Raw genomic sequence first — 21810 nt, 5'->3', positions numbered from 1 at the left:
GTGAAACCAGCTAGTTCTGGTGTGGTCAGAGAGGACAACAGAGGGAGCAAGAGCTTTCCTGGAAATCCTCTCCAAAGCTTTTTCTCCTAAACTTCTGCAGAAGCTCCTCTGTTAACTTGGCCCTGGAGTGCTCATCTGCCTCCCTGGCTCTGGAAGTGTCTTGTAGACACAGGTGTTCCTCTTGGCTGTCTCTTCAGAAGGACTAAAGAGGGGATGTTTCCCAAACTGAAAACTGACGGAGCCTGTGTGATGTGCCTGTCTCCATCCATCACGATGACATGATTATTTTAGTGGCTCTTGCCAAACTTTGGCATTTCCTGCCAACATCTAAATAGTGATTGCACACAGTGTTCTGGACCCGGAGCAGTGACGGCTGCAGACAGGGAATATCCCGTGGGTGGAAGAGGTGCTGGAGAGCTGCCATGAGCATCCTCAGAACTACAGCATGGCCAAGCCTGCCGTGACCCCACACTGCAGCAGTTACAGGAACAACTTGTTGCTCAGAAATGAGGCATTCTCAAATACATTCTCAAATTTCCTTTTCCAAGAAAAAGGAAGGAGCAAGGAGCAGAGCCCATCTCCATGAGGGCTGACCAGCTCTCCAGGATACCAGGAAAATAAAACTCTCCCAAAGCCATGTTGCTCATTCTATCCTGTTTAACAGCTTTTCTCAACCAGGATGGTGCTTGATAGGGATCAGCTTCTGGAACACATGAAGCTGCTGTCAGCAAAGTGAGGTTGCACCAGGAGAGGTGGCTCTGGTTGCCCTCTCAGCTGACGGGACTCAAGAGGTGTCCATGCAGGCACTGCCATTTCCATCTCCAAACAAAGTGTTACTGAGATCTGAAGTGGCCAGTGGAAGACAAAACCACTCCATGCAGGACCTGAAGGAATGTCAGAAAGCTGTGCTGGGAGGAGATTTAGGTTGGATAATAGGGAAAGGTTCTTCCCCCCAGAAGTGGTGCAGCACTGCCCAGGCTCCCCAGGGAATGGGCACAGCCCCGAGGCTGCCAGAGCTCCAGCAGCATTTGGACAATGCTCTCAGAGATGCACAGGATGGGATTGTTGGGGTGTCTGTGCAAGGCCAGGAGTTGGACTTGATGATCCTTGTGGGTTCCTTCCAGCTTGGGGTATTGTGTGATTCTATGATTCCACGGTACCTGGGAGGGCAGACCACCATCGGTGACAGTGACAAGCCTGGAGAGCAGTGTGGAGGTGTGGCTGCAACTGGCAGCAAGGGCAGTCATCACTATCACTGGCAGCTCCCAGCTCCTTCAAATTCCCTGTGTGTGACTCACACTCCAACAGCAACCCCACACCACATCCAGGCACTTCAGTTCAGTAGCCAGGACACTCAGGAGGATTCAACCTTTTCCTTCTGAGGCTACTGTGGGAATCACAAGTGATCTGTGAGACCCTGCAGAAAGGAATCACAGATTACAGCAAATGTCCTGGTTGGAAATGAGAGGAAAAAACACATACAAGGATTACATGTAAGAAATGGCTTTCCTGTGCCCTCCATAAAGCCATTAAACAGGTTCTAATGGGCTTATTTTATAAAACACTGAAATGAAGCTGGAAAGGAAATGTGAGGCTGCTGCATAGTGCAGACCTGACTGAAGGTACTTCAGATATGAGCCCAAGTGTGCAAAGAGCTTTTTGCTCTCTGGCTCCCACAGACTCAAAAAGTGACCACAACTAGGAATTAGGGGGTGAGATGGGGCCTCATTAAGGCCATGGGGAGATCTGACCCCTGCTCTGGAACACTGAAAGATCTATTAATGTCACTGCAGAGCTGTGAGCAGGATGTGGACGTGCCATGGATTGTAGGTGATCCTGTGCAGCCTGGAGAGGCCACGTGGTCCCAGGCCTCAGGGGTTCTCCTGTTCTCTCCATGCACTTCACAAGCCTTAATGCATTATTTAACTGCTTTATTTTTAAAGGGCTGGGGCAGAGGTTTGCCTGAGGTGATTATTGCTACCACTTGCAGAATTAAACTGTGGATTAAAATAGATTTTATTTAATTAACCTGAATGAAATAAATGTTTGTGCCTGATTCAGTCTCAGGAGAGGTGTCAGAGCAGACAGTGCCAGTAAAACTGACGGACCTGTGCTTTTTCCAGCGGGACAAGCACAAAAATATCTCTGTGGCATCTAGAGAAAATTCCTTAATCTCCTTAGCCTGTATCAGAGACAGGCTTGGCTGCCGGCAGCGCAGCAATACAGGGCTGGGGCTGGGATTGCAGAGCTGGGTCGTTGGAATCATGCTTGGATGTTTCCATGTTCCAGTGGAAGTGAAAGCAGCCTGGGATTCAGTGAACAAAAGTACCACAAAGTCCTGGATATTGCTGTTCCTTGGGTCCTGCTGCTGCCCTCACCAACACACGGCCCAAGTGCCCAGATCCTGAGTTTCCTCATGCCAGCTGGCCTGTGGACAGCTGCATGCAGAAACCCCAAGAATTCCAGGAATTTCTTCATCTGCTTCCAAGTGCTAGCATATCCAGCCCTAAAATCCTGATGCACCATCTGTGTCCTGGCTCTCTGTGGGTGTGACAGCAGCTAAGCGCTGAGACAGAGACAGGGAAGTGCAGTGGGATGATCAGCCTAACAGCTTATCCCACATTTTTCCTGAAAAATGTATGCCCATTGATCCCAATAAATGCATCCCTCAGTCCTTCCTTTATCCAGAAATGTGGCAATCAGGAGGGGAGGGAGTTCAGTGCCACCCATCTCCTCTCCACACACAAGGCCATCACCACAAACAAGGCTTCACTTTCAGTGTGTTCCATAGAATAATGGAATCATTAAGGCTGGAAAAGCCCTCTGAGTCCAACCATTAACCTGGCACCACAATGTTCACCACTGGCTCATATCAGGAAAAGGGTGCCCAGCAGGGTCAGGGTTGTGTCTGTCCCCTGTGCTGGCACTGCTGAGGCTCCTCCAGCGCTGTGTCCAGTTCTGGGCCCCTCAGTTCAGGAATGACATTGAGGGGCTGGAGTGAGTCCAGAGAAGGGAACAGAACTGAGGATGTGTCTGGAGCACCAGGAGCAGCTGAGGAAGCTGAGGGGGCTCAGTCTGGGGAAAAGGAGGCTCAGGGGGAACCTTGTGGCTCTGCACAACTCCCTGACAGAAGGGGGATGCTGGGGATGGTCAGACTCAGCTCCCAGGAAACAGAGACAGGACAAGGGGAAACAGCCTCAAGCTGTGCCAGAGGAGGTTCAGGTTGGACATCAGGAGGAATTTCTTCACCGTAAGAGTGGGCAGGCATCAGAAAGGGCTGTGCAGGGAGGTTTGGAGTCCCCATCTCTGGAGGTGTCCAATGAATGCCTGGACATGGCACTCAGAGCTCTGGACTGGGTGACAAGGTGGGGATCGGTCACAGATTGGACTCGATGAGCTTGGAGGTGTTTTCCAACTTCAATGATTCTGCGATTTTGTAAACCATGTCCCTAAGTGTCCCATCCACACACCTGAACCCTTCCTTTTGCAGCAGCATCCAAACACCCACACAACCAAACACAAAACATCCAACCCCCATCCTGCAGTTGCTTCTCTTGCCAAATAACATGGAAACACACAGAAAAACACTGGGAAATACTGCATTAATCTGGGTTTTGGATTAATCACACTGCTTCTCCAGACCTTTTTATTCCAGCACTCCCATTCAACCACCTGCTGCTGTTACACCCCTGAAGATACAAATTGGATGTTTTTCTGCACCATGTTTTATGGTGGTGTAGAAACCCAGCAGTTCAGGAGAGGATTCCTGAAGGACTTCAGCTCTGTAAAAAATGAGTCCTGAACCACTTGAGTCCCAAAGCTGGTTCAAAGGTGAGTGTTAGTTTTCTTATTCCCCCATGGAGTAAGAGGAGTAAGAAACTGTAATGCTGCATTAGTCATTCTTGAGAAAGTCATTAACTCTTATTTGTACAAAACATATTTTTCAAGGGCTGAACTATCCCTTGTTGGAATGTTTAGGAACTGACTGAGGAGAGACGGGGCCAAGAATGCAGATGGGGAGCAGGCAGGGATAGGTGAGAGGGCATAAATTATATATTTATGATAGAAAACATAGATATATTTTATTTATGCACACTTCATAAATATATAGATACAGGAGTATATGGGGATATATGTATAAAGTCAGATATTAAATTATACACTCACATGTTATTCCAAGGGGAAATGAGTTCAAATTGAAGGAGTAGGTTTAGATTAGACATTAGGGGAAAAAAATATTCCCTGTGAGGGTGGTGAGGCCCTGGCACAGGTTGCCCAGAGAAGCAACCTGAGCACAACCCTGGACGTCTTCAAGGCCGGGTTGGACAGGGCTTGGAGCAACCTGGAGAAGTGGAAGGTGTCCCTGCCCATGGCAGGGCTTTGGAATGAGACGGGCTTTTCCCATCCAGCCCAAACCATCCCACGATTCCATGGTGATCCTTTCACATAAATACACACCCACAAAGGCGTAGCTCTGCGTACAAAACGTTCTCTAACGAGATATAATTAAACTACAACTAATAGGATTTACCCGTAAATATGAATAACCACCTGGACGCGCGGCCGCTGCGGCAGCGGCGCTCGGGCGGGCGGGCGGGCGGGCGAGCGGGCGGGGCCGGGCCGGCGGCGGGGCGGGAGCGGACAGGAGGGGAGGAGGCGAATTCGCCCCCGGAGCCGCTCCGGCCGGGCGGGGCGGGAGCGGACAGGAGGGGAGGAGGCGAATTCGCCCCCGGAGCCGCCCCGGCCGGGCGGGGCCTGAGGCCGGCGCTCCCGCCCCTGCAGCGGCGGCGCGGCCCGGCCCGGCCCGGCATGAGGCTGAGCCGGGCGGCCGTGCTGGCACAGGCCAAGGCGGCCGCGCTCGACGGCGTCCGCCGCCTCAACTGCTGGTGGGCGTGGGGACAGGCAGGGACGGGCCGGGAACAGGGACTGGGGGGGGACAGGCAGGGACTGGGGGGGACAGGCAGGGACTGGGGGGGACAGGCAGGGACTGAGGGGGGGAAAGGCAGGGACTGAGGGGGCACAGGCTCGGATGAGGCTGAGAGGACAGTGATGGAAGGGGGACGGGGATGGAGAGGGGAAAAGCAGGCCTGGGGCTGGGGACACGGGCAGGGATCAAGAGAGGGGACGGGCAGGGATGGATGAGGGGTGGCAGGCAGGGAGGGGACAGGCAGAGATGGAGGTGGGACAGGCAGGGATGGACATGGGGACACAGACAGATGAGGAGGAGAGACAAGGATGGAGGGAGGCAGGAAGGGAGGGAGCTGGGTGTCAGCCAGGTATGGGCAGGTGGAACAGGGCTGGGTAAGGTCAGACAGGCAGGAGTGGGGGTCAGGCAGGGCTGGGTGATGGGGACAGCAGGGCTGGGTGAGGAGGGTCAGGCAGGGCTGGGTGATGGGGACAGCAGGGCTGGGTGAGGAGGGTCAGGCAGGGCTGGGTGATGGGGACAGCAGGGCTGGGTGAGGAGGGTCAGGCAGGGCTGGGTGATGGGGTCAGGCAGGGCTGGGTGATGGGGTCGGGCAGGGCTGGGTGAGGGGGTCGGGCAGGGCTGGGTGATGGGGTCAGGCAGGGCTGGGTGAGGGGGACAGGCAGGGCTGGGTGATGGGGTCAGGCAGGGCTGGGTGATGGGGTCGGGCAGGGCTGGGTGATGGGGACAGCAGGGCTGGGTGAGGAGGGTCAGGCAGGGCTGGGTGATGGGGTCAGGCAGGGCTGGGTGAGGAGAGTCAGGCAGGGCTGGGTGATGGGGTCAGGCAGGGCTGGGTGATGGGGTCAGGCAGGGCTGGGTGAGGGGGTCAGGCAGGGCTGGGTGATGGGGTCAGGCAGGGCTGGGTGATGGGGACAGGCAGGGCTGGGTGATGGGGTCAGGCAGGGCTGGGTGATGGGGTCAGGCAGGGCTGGGGAAGGGGAGGCACGACAAGGCCCATGCCAGACTGTGCTGGAGCAGTGTGGTGGGGCCAGGCTGGGGGCAGGGGCTGTGACCCAGCTCTCGGGGTGCAGGGGGGGCTCAGCCCTGCTGTGCTCTCCTTGACCCCCTTCTCCTCTCACAGGGGCAGCCACCTGACGGATGTAAGTACTGGAGGAGCCTGGCCCTGCAGCCGGAGCGGGGACACCATGGAGGCAATGGGGGACACCAGGGAGGCAATGGGGTCGGCAGGGCACTGGGGAGGGCCTGGCTTTGGGCTGGCCCCGTGCCTGTGAGCTGCAGGGCTTTTCAGGGTTGATTAGCAACTCGCACCATAAAAAAAAATGTGATTGCTGATGTTTCCACATTGGAAAATTTCTATCCAAGGCCCAGCATGGAGTCTCGGAGAGCAGGACCCTCAGTCCTGCCTCTGTGGTGATTTTGGATGAGGTTCTGTCACTAGGGGAGGGCTGGCAGCGGTGGGAGGGAGCCATTCTTGCGTGTGGAGGCTGCAGAGTTGCTGGAGCAGAAGAACAATGTGACTGTGGCTGGTATCTGCACTTCCACTCCTGAGCAGAGGCTGGAGGAGCTGCTGACACTGCACTTGCCGTGTCAGAAAATCTCTGGTGCTGTTAAGCTCGAGTTAGACTGAGGCAACCCCAAATTCCTGATGGTGCTTTTTGTGATTTCAATTGGGTTTGTTGATACTTTCCCCCATGAGTGCCAACTTGTTGTTTCTGTCTCTTTCTGCCCAGATATCCATATGCCGGGATTTGCCCAACATTGAGGTGATCACGTTCAGGTGAATGCCAAATTGCCAGCTTTGGAGAGGGCAGGGAAGTCACCTTTTCCTGGGGATGGTTTCTTCCCACATTGCTGGGGTTGTGTGTCTGAGCTGCCTGGCTCTTCATGCCCCATTTCTCAAGCAGGAGAGATACAGAAATGATTATTCCTCAGCAGCTCCTCTGCACTATTCCCTGCACTTCATGAGAAAATATTCTCTGTTTTGACAAGTGTTAAAACCCCTTAGGATTGTTGCTCCTGAAATTCTATTTCACAGTTTCGACAGAGATCTTCTTGGCGTCTGTATGTGGCCTATTTCCAAAATGCTTGTTGGAATATTTCATAGACTTCTCAGAGCTTTCCCTTTCCATAATACATTCAACTTTCACCTATCCTAGGGATCCCACGGAGCCAATGCTCTGCGAATTGGAGCCTTTTAACTTGGGAATCTTACATGGGCTCTCCTTGGGTGGGTCTGAGGAGCTGCTACAGAAAAGGAGGCAGGTTTTGGGGGGAGAGGAGGCTCTTTGTCATCCTCAGCAGGGTGGAGCGACGGCTCTTTCAATTCTTCCCTCTGCTGATGAAAGATGAAATGCCACAAGCCATGGGCTGAACGTCCTTTGCTGTGCCGTGCTGGGGTGAGGCTGTTGCAGGAAAGGGGACTGGGAAGTGCTGTGCTCCCTCCTGGATGGGGCAGCAAGGGCAGGACGGGCTCTGACCGTGTCTCCACAGTGTGAACGGCATCTCGGACCTCGAGCCGCTGCACCAGTGTCAGAACCTGAGCGAGCTGTACCTGAGGAAGAACAACATCACGAGCCTGGATGAGCTGTTCTACCTGAAGACGCTGCCGCGGCTGCGGGTGCTGTGGCTGGCGGAGAACCCCTGCTGCGGGCCCGACCCCCACCGCTACCGCATGACCGTGCTGCGCAACCTGCCCAGCCTCCAGAAGCTCGACAACCAGGGTGGGCTTTGGGCACCTGCAGGCAGCCCGGGCCAGGGCCACCTGGGAAACTGGGATGTGTTGGCTTCTTTTGAAGGCATCCTTTGTGTTTTCCTAGAGTCAGGAGGTGTTACGGGTTGAGTTAGATCCAGTGCTTCTAAGCTGTTTTCTCTCTTTGCCTTCCCTTTCTGTTTCTCTTCCCCTTTCCCATCTGCCTCTTCTTCCTCCCTCCCCTTTTTTCTTCTCCATCCCTATCCCCATCCACATCTGCATCTCCTACCCCTTTCCCTTTCTCTGTCCCGTTCTCTTTCCCTTTCCCTTTCCCTTCCCTACGGTAGCAGGAATGAGTGCCTCATTATAGCTCAGACAGTACCACTAATTAGTGGTTTTTAGAGCTCTCTCTTTGCTGTGGCCAGACAAAGATTCTATAACTGGATCTGCTGCTGTAGAAAAGCTTCTCTGATTTTTTTTTTTTTCCATCCAGTAGCAGCAATTTGGTGGCTTTTGGAGCTTTCTCCAGAGCTGAGAAATAGCAGAGCATATTTGCATCCCTCCCTGATACCCTTCTTACTTTGGGAGAATGGTGTTTGCTTCCAGCATTCTCCTGAATGGGTTTCACTGCAGGAGGAGGGTGAAAGCAAATTGCCAGACAATTTTTGGATGAAACCCCTTGGGAAAAGTTCTGCAGCAGCAGAACCTGCCCCTCTAGAGATGCCATCCCCCCTGGGCTGCTGCAGTTCATAGCAACAGGTGTTTGTTGTGGCCTTTGCAGCTGTGACAGAGGAAGAGCTGTCGCAGGCGCTGGTGGATGGCGTGGAGATCACGGCGCCGCCAGCCCGGAGGAGTGTGGAGAACGGCTGGTCCGAGTCCACCGCTTCCAGCGCCGCCGGATCCACCACGGAGCCCGACAGCGAGCTGCTCACCTGCAGCCTGGAGGAGACAAAGTGAGGGCTGGGGAGCTGCCAGTTTCTGGGCTGAACTCGTGTGTAGCAGGAAAGGACCCTGACATTCCAGGGGCCAGGCCCGCAGCCGGATCAGGTTCCTATTGTTCTGGTCGCTGCAGTGGAACTGTGCTGGTTCAGTGACACTGCTGGGGCTGGTTCTGTGTCTGCCAAATAGACTCTGCTGTGGGGGGTGACTTTAGCTCATCAGCTGCATGTGCAGGCAGGGATGGATCCTCTCTGGTGTGGAAGCTCCAGTCCATTCCCTGGAGCTCTCCAGCTGGATGCTCCTTGCATGGTTGCCCATGATGAGGAAGGACTGGCCTGGTAGAGGAAGGATCTCCCACCTGGTCATAATAACATTTGCTTTTTCTTCCCTTTTTTTAGCAAAACTCAGGAGGATCTTGATATGAAGCCTGTTCCCAGGGTTAAATATTCCTCCTTTTCCCCTCAAGAGACAGATTGCAGCTGCAAGAAGAGAGTGAGTATCTTTTCAAGACTAAATTGCTTTTCCTTGTATGTGGGGCTGAGCCCCAGCATTGAAGGATGTGAAGAACCTTGGATGTCCCCAGAGGAGGGGAGCAGAGCTGTTGCCAGGGCTGGAAGAAATGTCCAGGAGCAGCTGAGGGCTCTGGGTTTGTTTGATTTGGACAGCAGGAAGCTGAGGAGTGACCTCATGCCCCTCTGCAGCTTCCTGAGGAGGGGATGTGGGAAGGGTGTGCTGAGCTCTTCTACCTGGGATCCAGCAATAGAGGCATGGGAATGGTTCAAAGCTGTTCCAGGGCAGGTTCAGACTGGACATTAGGAAGTGTTTCTTTAGCAACAGGAGGGTGAAACCTTGGGAAGGGGCTGCTGAACAGGAAGCTTAGGTGGTTCCTCAGCCCTCTTCATCAGGTAGCCTTAGATGAACTTGATTTGGTGGTTGAGCTGGGAATTGCAGAGTGCTGGACTCAGTGCCATTGCATCAATCAGCAGAGCAAGATCTAACCCACACTGCCTTACTCTGCCTAAAGCAGCATCACAGGCTCTGACCATTAGAAAGGGGGGACGTGGCTCCCCATTGCAGCTGGAGAGGCTCAGGTTGGATGTTGGACAAAAGACTCTCCCTAGAAGGACAGTTATTCAGGCTGTGGAATCTCTCCCTGGAGTTCTTCAGAATGTGATTTGACAGAGCCACAGCTTGGTGTTGGCAGTGGTCCTGTAGTGGTGGCAGGGCTGGGGGCCTTCAAGGGTCCTTTGCAGAGAGCACCAGCTCTCCCCATTCCTCAGAGCAGGAGGCTCCTGTCCTTTCCCATCCTACACATGCTGGAGAGTGAGGGCAACTGCTCCTGAATGTGCTTTTCCTCACAGAAGCCAGGCTGGAGCGTGGCGGGGAGCCAGAGGCATGTGGGCAGCCCACACAGGACTGGGCGGATGGGTTTGTCCTGCATTCCAGCCTCATCACGTGCCTCATGCAGCCTCTGCTGTGTTTGCCCCCAGGGCTTGGTTGTTAGTCCAGATCTCCTGGCTGCAGGTGGCTGTTCCAAACTGCTGCCAGTGGTGGTGGTGGTGGAGGAGTTCTTAGAAAGAGCAGGGAGAATCGAGTGTCCTTGTCCTGGCTGGCTGGTACAAAGCGGTGTCTGCCTTATCCCGACAGAACAATGTCCTGAATGCCATCCTGCTTCTTATGAAGGAACTGGACACAGAGGGGCTGGAGATCATCCAGCAGACGGTGGCAAGGAGGCTCCAGGCCTTCCAGAAGAAGGAGCTGCAGGAGGAGTGACAACGCCCATCCCCATTCCAGCCTCCCTGGAGCCCCCGCCCCACGGTGCTGTCCTGCCCACACCCCTGGCTGCAGCCAAAGCCTCGGTGCTCCCCACTCTGCTTCCCCTGCGAGGGCATGGGATGGGATGGGGTGCTTCTTCTCCAGAGATTTCCTGCTTCTGCAGCAGGCTCTGACACTGGATCCTGTGTGGCTGGGGCTCTTGGATGGGAGCTGCAGGCAAATCAGCAAAGCAGAAGGGAACAGGGCTGCAGCCAGAGGTGCTGTGTGATCCGAGGGGGAGCAGAGCCTGCTGGTGGCTGGGAAGGTCTCTGCCCCTCAGCCAGCCTGGGGGTGCACAGCACCTCTGAGGGCAGTTTCTACCACAGAGATTTGGTTTGGTGAAGGCTGACAGGGAGACATTGCCTGAGATGGTCACTGAGAACTGTCTGATGCAGGTGCTGAAGGTCAATGTCCAGTTATTAATTTATTTTCCAGCTCCTGGCTGACTTCCTCAGGTCCTTGCTGGCGCACACAGCGCCTGCTGTGGTAGTCAGGCAGCCCAAAGGAAAGCTCAGAGCAGCCTAGGTGAACCAGAAATGACTCTCACATCCTGAATGCTCAGCTGTCCTCTCACCCCAACATTCCCTGCAGGCAATAGAGCAACTTAAGGAAACACGCCAGTTAAAAGGCCCTGAGCATTCTGCCTGCTTTGCACAGGCATCAGGGGTGGGGTTGCTCTTTAACTGATAAAACTGCATTTATCAACTTTTGTAGAGCTGTTAAGTACAAACTAAACCGTTGTGACATACCAAATAAACCCAATTATCCCTCAAGGCCGTGTGGCTGGAGTTCAGCAAAGGCCTGGCTGGGGGCACTGCTCCATTACCTCTGGTTCAGGGAATGCATTGTGAGCCCTGCGGAGCAGGAGGAGGGCTGGGAGCCTTCCCGCTTCACTGCGCCTCTGAAACGGTGAGCCTGCTCCCAGCGCTGCTTTGCTGGGCCACTGGGATGTCTTGCAACCTTTTTGCAACCACAGCAAAGACAGGGAGCAAAGGAGGTGGTGAGGAAAGCTCAGTGCAGAGCCACCGGGGCAGGATAATGGGACATGAACCCTCCGTGCCTCCCAGCACTGCACTGGTGACATGGCCTTTCCATGGCCCCCTGTCCCTGTTTGTGCAGGGTCCAGGCTGTGCTACCAGGAAGGAATGCTCCTCAGGGATGGTGATAGCCCTGTGTGCACAAGCCTGTTTGCCTGACCTTGGTGGGAAGGGACACAATTTGACCCTCGTCACTCAGGGGGAGATTTGCTGGTGCCTTTTACTCCTCGAAAGACCTTTGTTCTTGCCTTCTGCGTTAAACCCAGCTGCAGTGGTGTGATTTATGATGTCCCAGACTTCCTTTGACAGCCAGGGCCTGGGAGACTCACCCTGCTGAGCACAAGTCTTCTCCCAGGCCCCTGGCCTGTCCATGTCAAGGGGCAGGGGAGTTGTTGGGGTGAGCTGGACCCCCGGCTTTTCTGGGATGTGAGTGATCAAAGGAAGTGTCCATCAGGACTCAGTCATGGGGCTGGTGGAGCAATCACTGTGCCCTTGAGGCCGCACTGACACAATTCCTGGAGAAGTTGCGCTGCTCACTGCCTACGTGCTGTGCTCGTCATCCTTGGCTGCTGCTGGTGCTGCCCTCGGATCTCCCAACTGCTCCTTGCAGCATCCCAGCAAACCCCAGTGGGAGCTCAGCCCCTCCAGGGCCCTGGCAGCCTGCCTTCCACTGCAGGATGCTCCTGGAGACTGGCTCTGCCCTCTTCTCAGGGTGGGCTGGATGTGCCAGGAAGTCTGGGAGAACAGTCATGTCCCCTCCTGCTCATCCTCGGAATGCAGTGGCTGTGCCTGTTTTCTCCCAGGAATTTGGCCCTCCAGGTATTTTTTTGGTGGAAATGAGGTGTGAGGGCTGCAGTGACTCCTGTCCCTCAATGTGCAGCTGGTCTGAGCCTGGGGACACCTCTGTCCCCATTCACGCCCTAAACCTGTCTGCTGCAGGGCTCTGCTGCCGACAGATTTTCCACATGACCTGCTGTCACCCTGCCCTGCCTCAGCCAGGAATATCGAGCGGTGAATGCAGATTCCTAGCTGTGGAAAATGCCAGCAGCTGTACTGAGCCACTTCCCTTCAAACCATCCTCAGAGACTCTGAGAGGCTGGTGGTGAGGCAGGTGTGAGGTCCATGGCTGAGGAAGGGAAGGGGTGGGCTGGGGCTCCCCCCAAGGTGGAGTGGCATATGGGAGAGTGGAAGTGCCCATTTCCCACCCCGGAAATGGAGCTCCAGGAGAAGCCAGGTCTCTGCCGGGGTCCCCAGAGCAGATACTCATTCAAGAGCAACAGTGTTGCCCCCATCAGCAAGGTCTTGGGTCCAGGGAGGAGACAAAAGTTACCGTCTTCCTCCAGAGCCTAAAATGTGTTCAGTTAGGGGAAAAGCACTGAAATCATGGAATCTTGGAATGGTTTTGGGTGGGAAGGGACCTGGAAGCCCATCTCATTCCACTCCCTGCCATGGGCAGGGACACCTCCTACTATCCCAGGTTGCTCCAAGCCTCATGCAGCCTGGCCTTGGACACTTCTAGGGATCCAGGGGCAGCCACAGCTGCTCTGGGCACCTGTGCCAGGGCCTCACCTCCCTCACAGCTGATAATTTCTTCCCAATATCCCATCTAACCCTGCGGCAGTGGGAAGCCATTCCTCCTTGGTGTGTCACTCCAGGCCCTTGTCCAAAGTCCTTCTCCAGCTTCCTTGTTGGCTCTTTCAGGTACTGGAAGGCCGCAGTGAGCTCACCCCAAAGCTTCTTTAGGCTGAACAATACCAGCTCACTCAGCCCTTCCTCATAGCAGAGCTGCTCCGTCCCTCTGATCACCCTGGTGCCTCCTCTGGACTCTCCCCAGCAGCTCCACGTCCTCCCTGTGCTGGGCCCCAGGGCTGGGGCAGCTCTGCAGGTGGGGTTCCACCTGAGTGGGGCAGAGGGGCAGAATCCCAATCCCTTTCCTGCTGCCCACTCTGGGGATCAGCCCAGCACAGGGGCGTTTCTGGGATGGGGCATGTCCAGCCCTCACCACCTGCACCCCAAGTTCTTCTCCCAAGGCTGCTCCGTCTGCTCATCCCTGCCTGGATTGATCCCAGGGGTTGCCCTGACCAAGGGGCAGCACCAGCCCTTGGTGGTGTTCAACCTCATGAGATTGCCATGGGTCACTTCTGGAGCTTGTCCAGAGCCCTCTGGATGGCCCCACTGTCCTTCAGGAGTGTCACAGCACCCTCAGCCTGGTGTCACCTGCAACCTGCTGAGGGTGCCTCGAGCCCTCTGTCTGTGTCAGTGATGCAGATGTGAAATATCACTGGTCCCAGTACAGACCCCTGGGACACCACTGCTCACTGATGGCCATTCTGAGCCACTGACCCTCTGCCTGTGACCGTGCAGCCAATTCCTTATCCATCTAACAGTCCATCCATGGAATCCAGGCCTCTCCAACGCAGAGAGAAGGACGTTGGGTGGGATTGTGTCCAGGCTTTACAGAAATCCAGATAATGTCATCCCTAACCTTTCCCTTGCCCACTGAGCAAGTGACTGCATCAGAGAAGGCCAGGGGGCAAGCCAGGGGGAGCTTTCACTCGGGGACAGCTCCATGGGGAGGACAAAATAACAGCATGTTTGACCCCAAAGCCTGTGATGTGTGCTGGAGCCGTCAGCCAACAGCCCCAGGAGGGAAGTGGCCTGGGAAAGGGGCTCCCTGTGACCGTCTGGCGCAGCCCGAGCGCGCGGAGCTTGGCCAGGCCGGCACACTTGGCCGGCGCTGTGAGAAACTGCCTCACAAACGAGCACAGCACCACCCTAAAGCACTTGGGTGCTTCCCTTGAAGGTGGGGAACGAGGGTCTTTTCTCTGGAACTGTGAAGCAATTGTGAAAGCATGCTGACCTTGCATCCACCATGACCTGGACAGGGAGGAGGAGCCGCCTGTGATGCCACTCTCCCAGGCTCTGAGGATGCACAAAACCAGGAAACCTCTTGGCCTGGCATTACCTGTCCTGGGAAAACCATCAGGCTTTGCTTTTCCCCCCACCCTGCCCCTGTCCCTCCCCACAATGACCACTCCAGGAGGCAGGTTTGGCTCCAGCAGGTTTTATCTCTAGAGGAGAGGAGCAGCGCCGCGGGCGGTGCAGGATCTGGGGGTCACAGAGCAGCGGTGAGGTGACAGACACGGCGCCACAGCCACGCGGTGACGGTCGCAGCCAAGCGTCATGCAAGGGGACAGGGCCTCGCCAGGACCCCCGTGCTCAGCCCTCGAGACCCCCACAAGGGATGGAGCTTCACCAGGGCTAAGGGGCACCCAGAAGCCCCAGGGACCAGCTCTGACCCACTCCGGGATGGCTCCACATCCTCCTCACTCCCCTCCTGCACGTGGGGCAGGCGACTACAAGCAGCAGCAGTTGGCTCAGGCGGTCAAGCCGCTAAATAAGGACTCGAAATACCCCATCATTAAATAATAATAAACTATTAAGGGAAAATTAAGGGTCTGGGCTGCACGGCTGGGCTCAAGCAACACGTTGCATCCGCACAGGGACCAGAACCCGCAGCAGTGATTCGGGGCAGGATTGTGCCGTTCTGGGAGACAGCACCAGGCTCTGCCTGCTGTAAGGGGTCGATGGCAAAGCTACAAGGCTACTGAGAACAGAGGGGACACAGTGCTCCCCCAGCAGCACGTGGGCACAGAGAGGACACGGCGGGGGCTATGGGTCAGGCTGGTGGGACTAGAAGCCCTTCTCGATGCTGAGGGTGCGACGGGTGACGTGCTCCATCTGCCCCGAGATGTACTCGGTGAGGCTGATCTGGTAGTTGGCAAGCATCTTCAGCATCAGCCGTAGGTTCAGCCACCACTGCTCTTGGGGCAGCCTGTGCCTGTGCATGGGGACACAGCTCTAGAGCAGACACCCCAAGAAGGTTCCCCCACGAGCCAGTGAACCGCTGGGGCATGGGGACTTACTCAAAATCTGTGACTTTCTTGAGCTCTGTCACGGGGCTGAAGGCCACCACCTTTTTCCGCAGCCCGATCACACAGGCAGTGTCTCCAGAGTTGGCAAACACACGCCCTGGGAGGGGAACACTGCTGACCTTGGCCACCTCACTGGGGCCCAAGCCTGGAAGCCTGGAGCAGCAGCCATCAGCCTCCCCCACCCCCCGTGGGAACACCACCCCTCGACTCACCCTTGCTGTAGACTTGCTGCAGCTTCTCTGACATCCACAGCACCGCCTTCACTCCCAGCTTGGTCCCGTAGTTCCGGTCAAAGGGGGTCGGGGCTCCCCCCTGGGGACAAAGAAATGGGGACGTCAGGCATTGCCCAGCTCTCAGGGCCAGCAGGGTCCATGTCACCCTGTCCCCTGTACCTCTGTACCTGCTGAAGGTGGCCCAGGACATTGATCCTGCAGTCGAAGATGCCTTTGCCCTCGGAGGAGTAAAGGTTGTAGAGGAACTCGGTGGTGTAGTGCTCGTGGCACTTCTCATTGCTGGGGAGCAGAGGGAAGGGCTTGGGGGGCTGCTCCTTCTGCTGGCATGCCCAGGGCGTCCCCCTTTGTTTCCCATAACACCTTTTCTGTGCTGTTTTGTTCTCCCTGAGGTCCAGAGCCCTGGCCTGTGTCCCCAGGAGGACCTTGGGGCTGGGGTGGGGACAGCAGTGGAGGCACCCAGTGTCCCCACGGCCAAGCATGTGCCCACTGTGCCAAACCTCACCATGCCCAGGACCCTTCTCTAGCCATGGGAAGGCCTCAGCTCCAGCCTCGCTCCCTGCCACGGGGCTGGGGTTTGCAGTGCCTTTCCCAAGGGCCCTCAACTCACCGCAGCACCAGCCCTCTCTGGATATCCGTCTTCATTTTGTCTGTCAAGTGCTCCACGTTGGCCTGCAAGATGAACACCGAGATGCCAGCAGCCATCCCACAGCTGTCCAGTCCTGATAGCAACCCAGCGACTGCACGGCATGGCCATGTCCTCCAGTTCCTGCCCTGCTCTGGAGCCCTCCCTTCCCCAGTTTTCTTTCTCATTTTAGCCAGAGAGCCGCTCCTGCCCGCTCACCTTTAAGTCGTGGATAGTGAAGGGGTCTTCATAGACGTAGGCAGCGTCGGCACCCACGGCGATGCCGGTGACTGTGGACAGGTACCCGCAGTAGCCCCCCATGGTCTCCACGATGAACACGCGGCGCTTGGTGCCCGAGGCCGACTGCTTGATGCGGTCACAGCTCTGTGCCCAAAGAAGGAGAGGTCACACCAGGGAAAGCCACCTTTGCTTCCCCAGCAGGGGGCATTGGCCACTCCAGGCCACGATGGAAGGTGGTGGCCTCGTGAGCTGTCCCCGTCCGTGTCCCTCACCTCCATGGCAGCGTTGACGGCCGTGTCGGAGCCCAGGCTGAAGTCGGTGCCGGGCACGTTGTTGCTGATGGTGGCGGGGATGACGCACATGACGATGCAGAGCTCCTCGTACTGCCCACGTGCCTCCACCAGCTGCAGCACCCCCTCGTATGCCTGCAAGCAGCCGAGGGATTGGGAAGTGCTGGCCCTGCAGGCAGATCCCCATCCCAGAAGGATTTTTTTGGGATGCCCACAGCCATCTCAGCCCCCATGGAACCAAGGATTCTGCCGCACCTCAAAGCCCCCAATGACCAGCAGCCCCTGGATGTTGAATTTGCGCACATTCTCCACGATCTTCTCCATGCAGGTCTTGGGCAGCGTCCTGTGGTGGGGAAGGGGGGCAGACGGTGGGGTGTGGATGGTGGGGACACCCCTCCCCTGTGCCCCCGTCCCCAGGGCTGCACTCACCGCTTGGTGCCCAGCATGGAGCCGCCGCGGCCCAGCCACCCTGCCACGTCGTGCCAGCCCACCTCACGGACCTGCGAGCACCAGCGACAGGTCAGGGGTGGGAAGAGCCCACCTCTCCCAAGCCCAACCCCCTCCTCCAGGACATCCCAGACTCACTGCCCCCTTACCTGCCCCTTGGCCAGGCCCTCGAAGCCGTCGCTCACCACGTAGATGGTGTGTCCCTGGCAGATGCCGATGCGCACGGCCGAGCGCACGGCAGCGTTCATGCCGGCGGCCGGCGCTCCCACGTTCAGAATGGCCATGCTGAAGGGGCTCTGCGGGGACAGGGATGGGAACAGCACATCCCTGCATGTCCCCAAGACGGAGATGGTGTACCCTGCTGCTCCCCATCACCCCTCACCTTCTCCTGAGCTGGCTTCTGGTGCGCCAGCAGCTTGTAGATGTTCCAGTTGTTCTCAAAGCTCCTGCAAGGACACGGTGATGTGTCCCCAAGGCATGTCTGGGAGAAGGGGGAGTCTCCCCAGTGCCCCTGGGGTGTGAGTGAGGATGCTCTTCTGGCTGCAGGAGCCAATGGTTTCCTTCTCACAAGGAGAAGCCCCTGTCCAAGACAGATGTCTCCCCCAGTCCTGGTCCCTGCTTCTCACCTTCCACGGAGCTGGATGGCCTCCTCAAACCTCTTCTCATCCATGGCCTTCTGTACATCCTTTGTCTTTGGCAGGGAGAAAGATGCAGCACCGTGACACCCACATTCACAGGGAGGGAAGTGGGATCCCCACCCAGATTCCCTGGTACTCACCACCTGGACACACTCCATGAGTGGCAGCCGCACCGACTGGTTCCCGGAGAGGCTGACCACGCAGGCTGGGGTGTCCGGCGTGGCCTCCAGCAGCGCCATCACTGCCTCCATCCCCATCTTGCTGCTCTGCAAAGGGACACGGGTACCAGTGACACTGGGGCCACTAGTGCCAGCTGTGTGGGATGCTCAGGGACGCTCCCACAGGCTTGGAAACCATGTGGCTGCTGATTCACTGCTGGAAAGCTGATGGTTTTATTTCAAAATCCATGAAATTTGGAGTAAATGAGGAGAAATGAGTGCACAGCTCTGCCCAGCACAGTGGGGCTGAACCCATCCGAGCCTCACCCCAGCTGGCAAACCCTTTCCACTGGGCAGAGGGATGGCAGGAGCGGGGTTCCCCCTCTCTGTGTCCTCCCCTGGACCTACCAGCACACGGTCAAAGGCGGACGGGGTCCCTCCACGCTGCACGTGGCCGAGGACAGTGACCCGCGTGTCGAAGCCCAGGCGTTGCACCACCAGCTGCGGGGAAGAGGGGACATCAGGCTGAGGACCCACCTGTGTCCGTGGGTGCCAGGGTGGTGCCAGGGAAGTCCCTTACGTCCTTCACGTAGTTGGAGGTGATGGGTTTGCCGCTGCGGTCAATGGCGCCCTCGGCGATGATGATGATGTTGAGCCGTGAGCCCCGGCTGCGTGTCTGGCACGAGGGGAAGACAAACGGCCACCACGGCTCAGCCAAAACTCACCGTGAGCCGTGTGCGAGCGCCCTCCCCTTCCCCCCCTCTGTGCTGCCCCGGGGGTGGCTCAGGTCACAGGCAGCTGAGCCCCCAAGCCAGCGCTGCCCCTGGCACGCGAGGGCTGGATTTGCGCTCGGCTGAGTGCCCCGGTTCACAGGGACAATGGCGGCAGCTCCCGAAGCTTCGCAGGGGCCGGGCACCGGCTGCAGGGCTCAGCCCGGGCCCCCGCAGGGACTCCCGGGGGGAACAGGGAATGGTAGGAACCCCCCCTCACCTCCCCGAGCCTCTCACACATGAGGTCCTCCCAGCCATCCTCTGGAGGGGATTCAGGGATGAAGAGCCAGTCGGCGCCCGAGGCCAAGCCGGACACCAGCGCCAGGTACCTGGAGGGACATGGCGGTGGCAGCACTGGCCCCAACACGTGGCAGGCATCCTGTCCCACCCAGAGGCTTCCCCACCCACAGGGGCTTACCCGCAGTGGCGACCCATCACCTCCAGCACGAACGTCCGCTGGTGGCTGCAAGGACACGGGTGGGAAGAGAAGGAGGTGGGTGGGTGTGATGGCCGGGGCGTGCAGCCCCCAGCCCCCAGCCCCGTCCTGCTCACCTCTGTGCCGTGGTGGTGATGGCGTCCACCACCTCCATGATGCGGTGCAGCGCCGAGTCGGTGCCGATGGTCATGTCGGTGCCGCAGAAGTCGTTGTCGATGGAGCCCACCAGCCCCACGATGTTCAGGCGGCAGTTCTTCCTCGCCACCTCCTCGCTGATCTGCCCTGGGAGGGTCAAGGCCACCACATCGGTTATTTCAGGGCACCCATGTCCTTTGGGGGCACCCAGCCCTCCTTGGGGCCACAGCAGCAGGGTGACCCTCTGGACCTCACCACCCTTGAACACCTTTGTCCACCCACCCGGGGGCTGGGAGGGGCTCACCCACCGTCTCGGACCAGCTCCTCCAGCAGCCCAGCCCACTCGGAGCGGAAGATGTCGGCACCGGTGAGGCTGCCATCGCCGCCGATGACGCACAGGTTGGTGATGCCGTGCTCCACCAGGTTACGGGCGGCCCGCAGCCGGCCCGCCCGCGTGGTGAAGGCCTTGCAGCGGGCACTGCCGATCACCGTCCCGCCCTGGGGACAGAACGGGGCACCTGGCTTGTCACACACGTTTGGGGGGCTGGGATCTGGCGTCCCATGGCCCCGTGGTGACCCTCACCAGCTGGATGATGTTGGAGACGCTGAGCCAGTTGGCTTGTTTGATGTTGTCACCCCCCTCCACCAGCCCCTCGTAGCCCTGTGGAGAAGCAGAGGGTGGAGGTGAAAGGCACCCAGACCGGGGGGGGGGCGGATCCCCCCAACCATGATGGGGGGCAGGGGGGAACCCCAACCTCATAGATGAGGAAGACCTTGGCTCCCACGTATATCCCCATGCGGGTGACAGCGCGGACAGCGGCATTCATGCCTGGAAAAGTTATACGTGAGCTGGAGTATTACCCATGCACCCCACAGGAGATGGGATCCTGTAGATGACCCGGAGATGTCCCTTCGAGAGGCGGGAACCCGACGGGACCCTGCACCCCACAGGGAATGGGATCCCATAGGTGACCCTGAGGTGTCCCCTTGAGTGGGCGGGGAGCCACGTGGGCTGAGACCGGGCAAACTCAGCGCACAGCTGGGCCCGTGGACGACAAACTGGCCGGGGAACAAGTTGCTTATCTCGGGGGAGGGACGGGGACGGGGACAGGGACGGGCACGCTCCGTCCGTGGGGCTCCCCCCGTGGGGCCCCTGCCCTCCCACGGTGCCGGCCCGAGGGTGACGGGGTCGGGGAAGCGGCGCGGGCGGGGGGCGCACGGGAGGGGGGTCCCCGGGGAGGAGCGCGGGCCGCCGGCTCCGGCCCCGGGCGGTCGCGGCCGCGGGCACGGACACGCGGGGAGGCCGCGGGCCCGGCCCGAGCCCCCCCGCCCCGCCGGGCGCACCTTGCGCGTCGCCGCCGCTGGTGAGGACGGCGATGGCCATCCCGGCCCCCGCCATCCGCAGCCGCTCCAGCTCCGCCGCCGCCATCGCTGCGCTCCCGGCACCGGCGCCGCCGCCGCCGACACGCCCCGGGACACGCACGGACCGGGGACACGCCCCGGGACACGCCCCGGGACACGCACGGACCGGGGACACGCCCCGGGACACGCCCCGCCCGCCACCGCGGAGCGACAGACGGGGGTGACACGTCGCGCCGTGTCGCGACGTGGTGCGCCATATCGTGCCGGACAGCGGGCACATGCCCCGCCATCCCGGATCGCGCCATCCGGCGAGAGGCCCGTCCTAGAGTCCTGCAGGAATTGGCTGATGGAGCTGCCCAGCCTCTCTCCAGGGTGTTTGAAAGGCCCTGGCTGTCCGGTCAAGTCCCAGGGGACTGGAAAAAAACGGAGTCCTTGTCCCCGTCTTTAAGAAGGGTGGAAAGGAGGAGCCCGCGAAGCGGACCTACCGACCCACCGGCCTCCCCTCTGTGCCTGGGAAGATCCTGGGACAGACCCTGCTGGGAGCTCCGCTGGGGCAGGGGGAGGACAGGGGGTGGATGGGGACAGCCAGCACGGCTGCCCCAAGGGCATGTCCTGCCACACCAGCCCCCTGGCCTTCTCTGATGCAGTCACTTGCTCAGTGGGCAAGGGAAAGGTTAGGGATGACATTATCTGGATTTCTGTAAAGCCTGGACACAATCCCACCCAACGTCCTTCTCTCTGCGTTGGAGAGGGCTGGATTCCATGGATGGACTGTTAGATGGATAAGGAATTGGCTGCACGGTCACAGGCAGAGGGTCAGTGGCTCAGAATGGCCATCAGTGAGCAGTGGTGTCCCAGGGGTCTGTACTGGGACCAGTGATACTTCACATCTGCATCACTGACACAGACAGAGGGCTCGAGGCACCCTCAGCAGGTTGCAGGTGACACCAGGCTGAGGGTGCTGTGACACTCCTGAAGGACAGTGGGGCCATCCAGAGGGCTCTGGACAAGCTCCAGAAGTGACCCATGGCAATCTCATGAGGTTGAACACCACCAAGGGCTGGTGCTGCCCCTTGGTCAGGGCAACCCCTGGGATCAATCCAGGCAGGGATGAGCAGATGGAGCAGCCTTGGGAGAAGG

The 21810-nt window shown here is 58.2% G+C and overlaps 2 protein-coding genes across 2 annotated transcripts; one reads left to right on the top strand and one right to left on the bottom strand.

Annotated features, from left to right (window-relative positions):
* The first annotated feature begins 4631 nt into the window (after positions 1-4631).
* CFAP410 (cilia and flagella associated protein 410) lies at positions 4632-11140 on the top strand. The gene is made up of 7 exons (XM_066194176.1): positions 4632-4886; positions 6045-6063; positions 6655-6701; positions 7415-7644; positions 8395-8566; positions 8951-9044; positions 10200-11140. The coding sequence occupies exons 1-7, from the start codon at positions 4810-4812 to the stop codon at positions 10323-10325; spliced, it is 765 nt and encodes a 254-aa protein (XP_066050273.1). The 5' UTR covers positions 4632-4809; the 3' UTR covers positions 10326-11140.
* Positions 11141-14452: 3312 nt separating this feature from the next.
* Positions 14453-20777, bottom strand: PFKL (phosphofructokinase, liver type). Its single transcript, XM_066194175.1, has 22 exons — positions 20653-20777; positions 20064-20137; positions 19892-19969; positions 19617-19806; positions 19290-19455; positions 19156-19200; positions 18958-19066; positions 18548-18643; positions 18376-18468; positions 17950-18075; positions 17798-17862; positions 17554-17617; positions 17321-17467; positions 17154-17224; positions 16980-17067; positions 16707-16859; positions 16414-16578; positions 16180-16241; positions 15740-15851; positions 15552-15651; positions 15331-15436; positions 14453-15245 (listed from the first exon to the last, which is right to left on the bottom strand). Exons 1-22 carry the CDS (start codon positions 20735-20737, stop codon positions 15098-15100), a joined length of 2343 nt encoding a protein of 780 aa, XP_066050272.1. The 5' UTR covers positions 20738-20777; the 3' UTR covers positions 14453-15097.
* Between the last annotated feature and the right edge of the window lie 1033 nt (positions 20778-21810).

This window comes from Chamaea fasciata, unplaced genomic scaffold, assembly GCF_029207755.1.
Source record: "Chamaea fasciata isolate MVZ Bird 193981 ecotype frontalis unplaced genomic scaffold, bChaFas1.0.hap1 SCAF_11, whole genome shotgun sequence".
In the NCBI taxonomy this organism is placed as follows: Eukaryota; Metazoa; Chordata; class Aves; order Passeriformes; family Sylviidae; genus Chamaea; species Chamaea fasciata.
The sequence above is the reverse complement of the archived record's forward strand: the minus strand, read 5'-3'. Positions and strand labels throughout refer to the sequence as shown.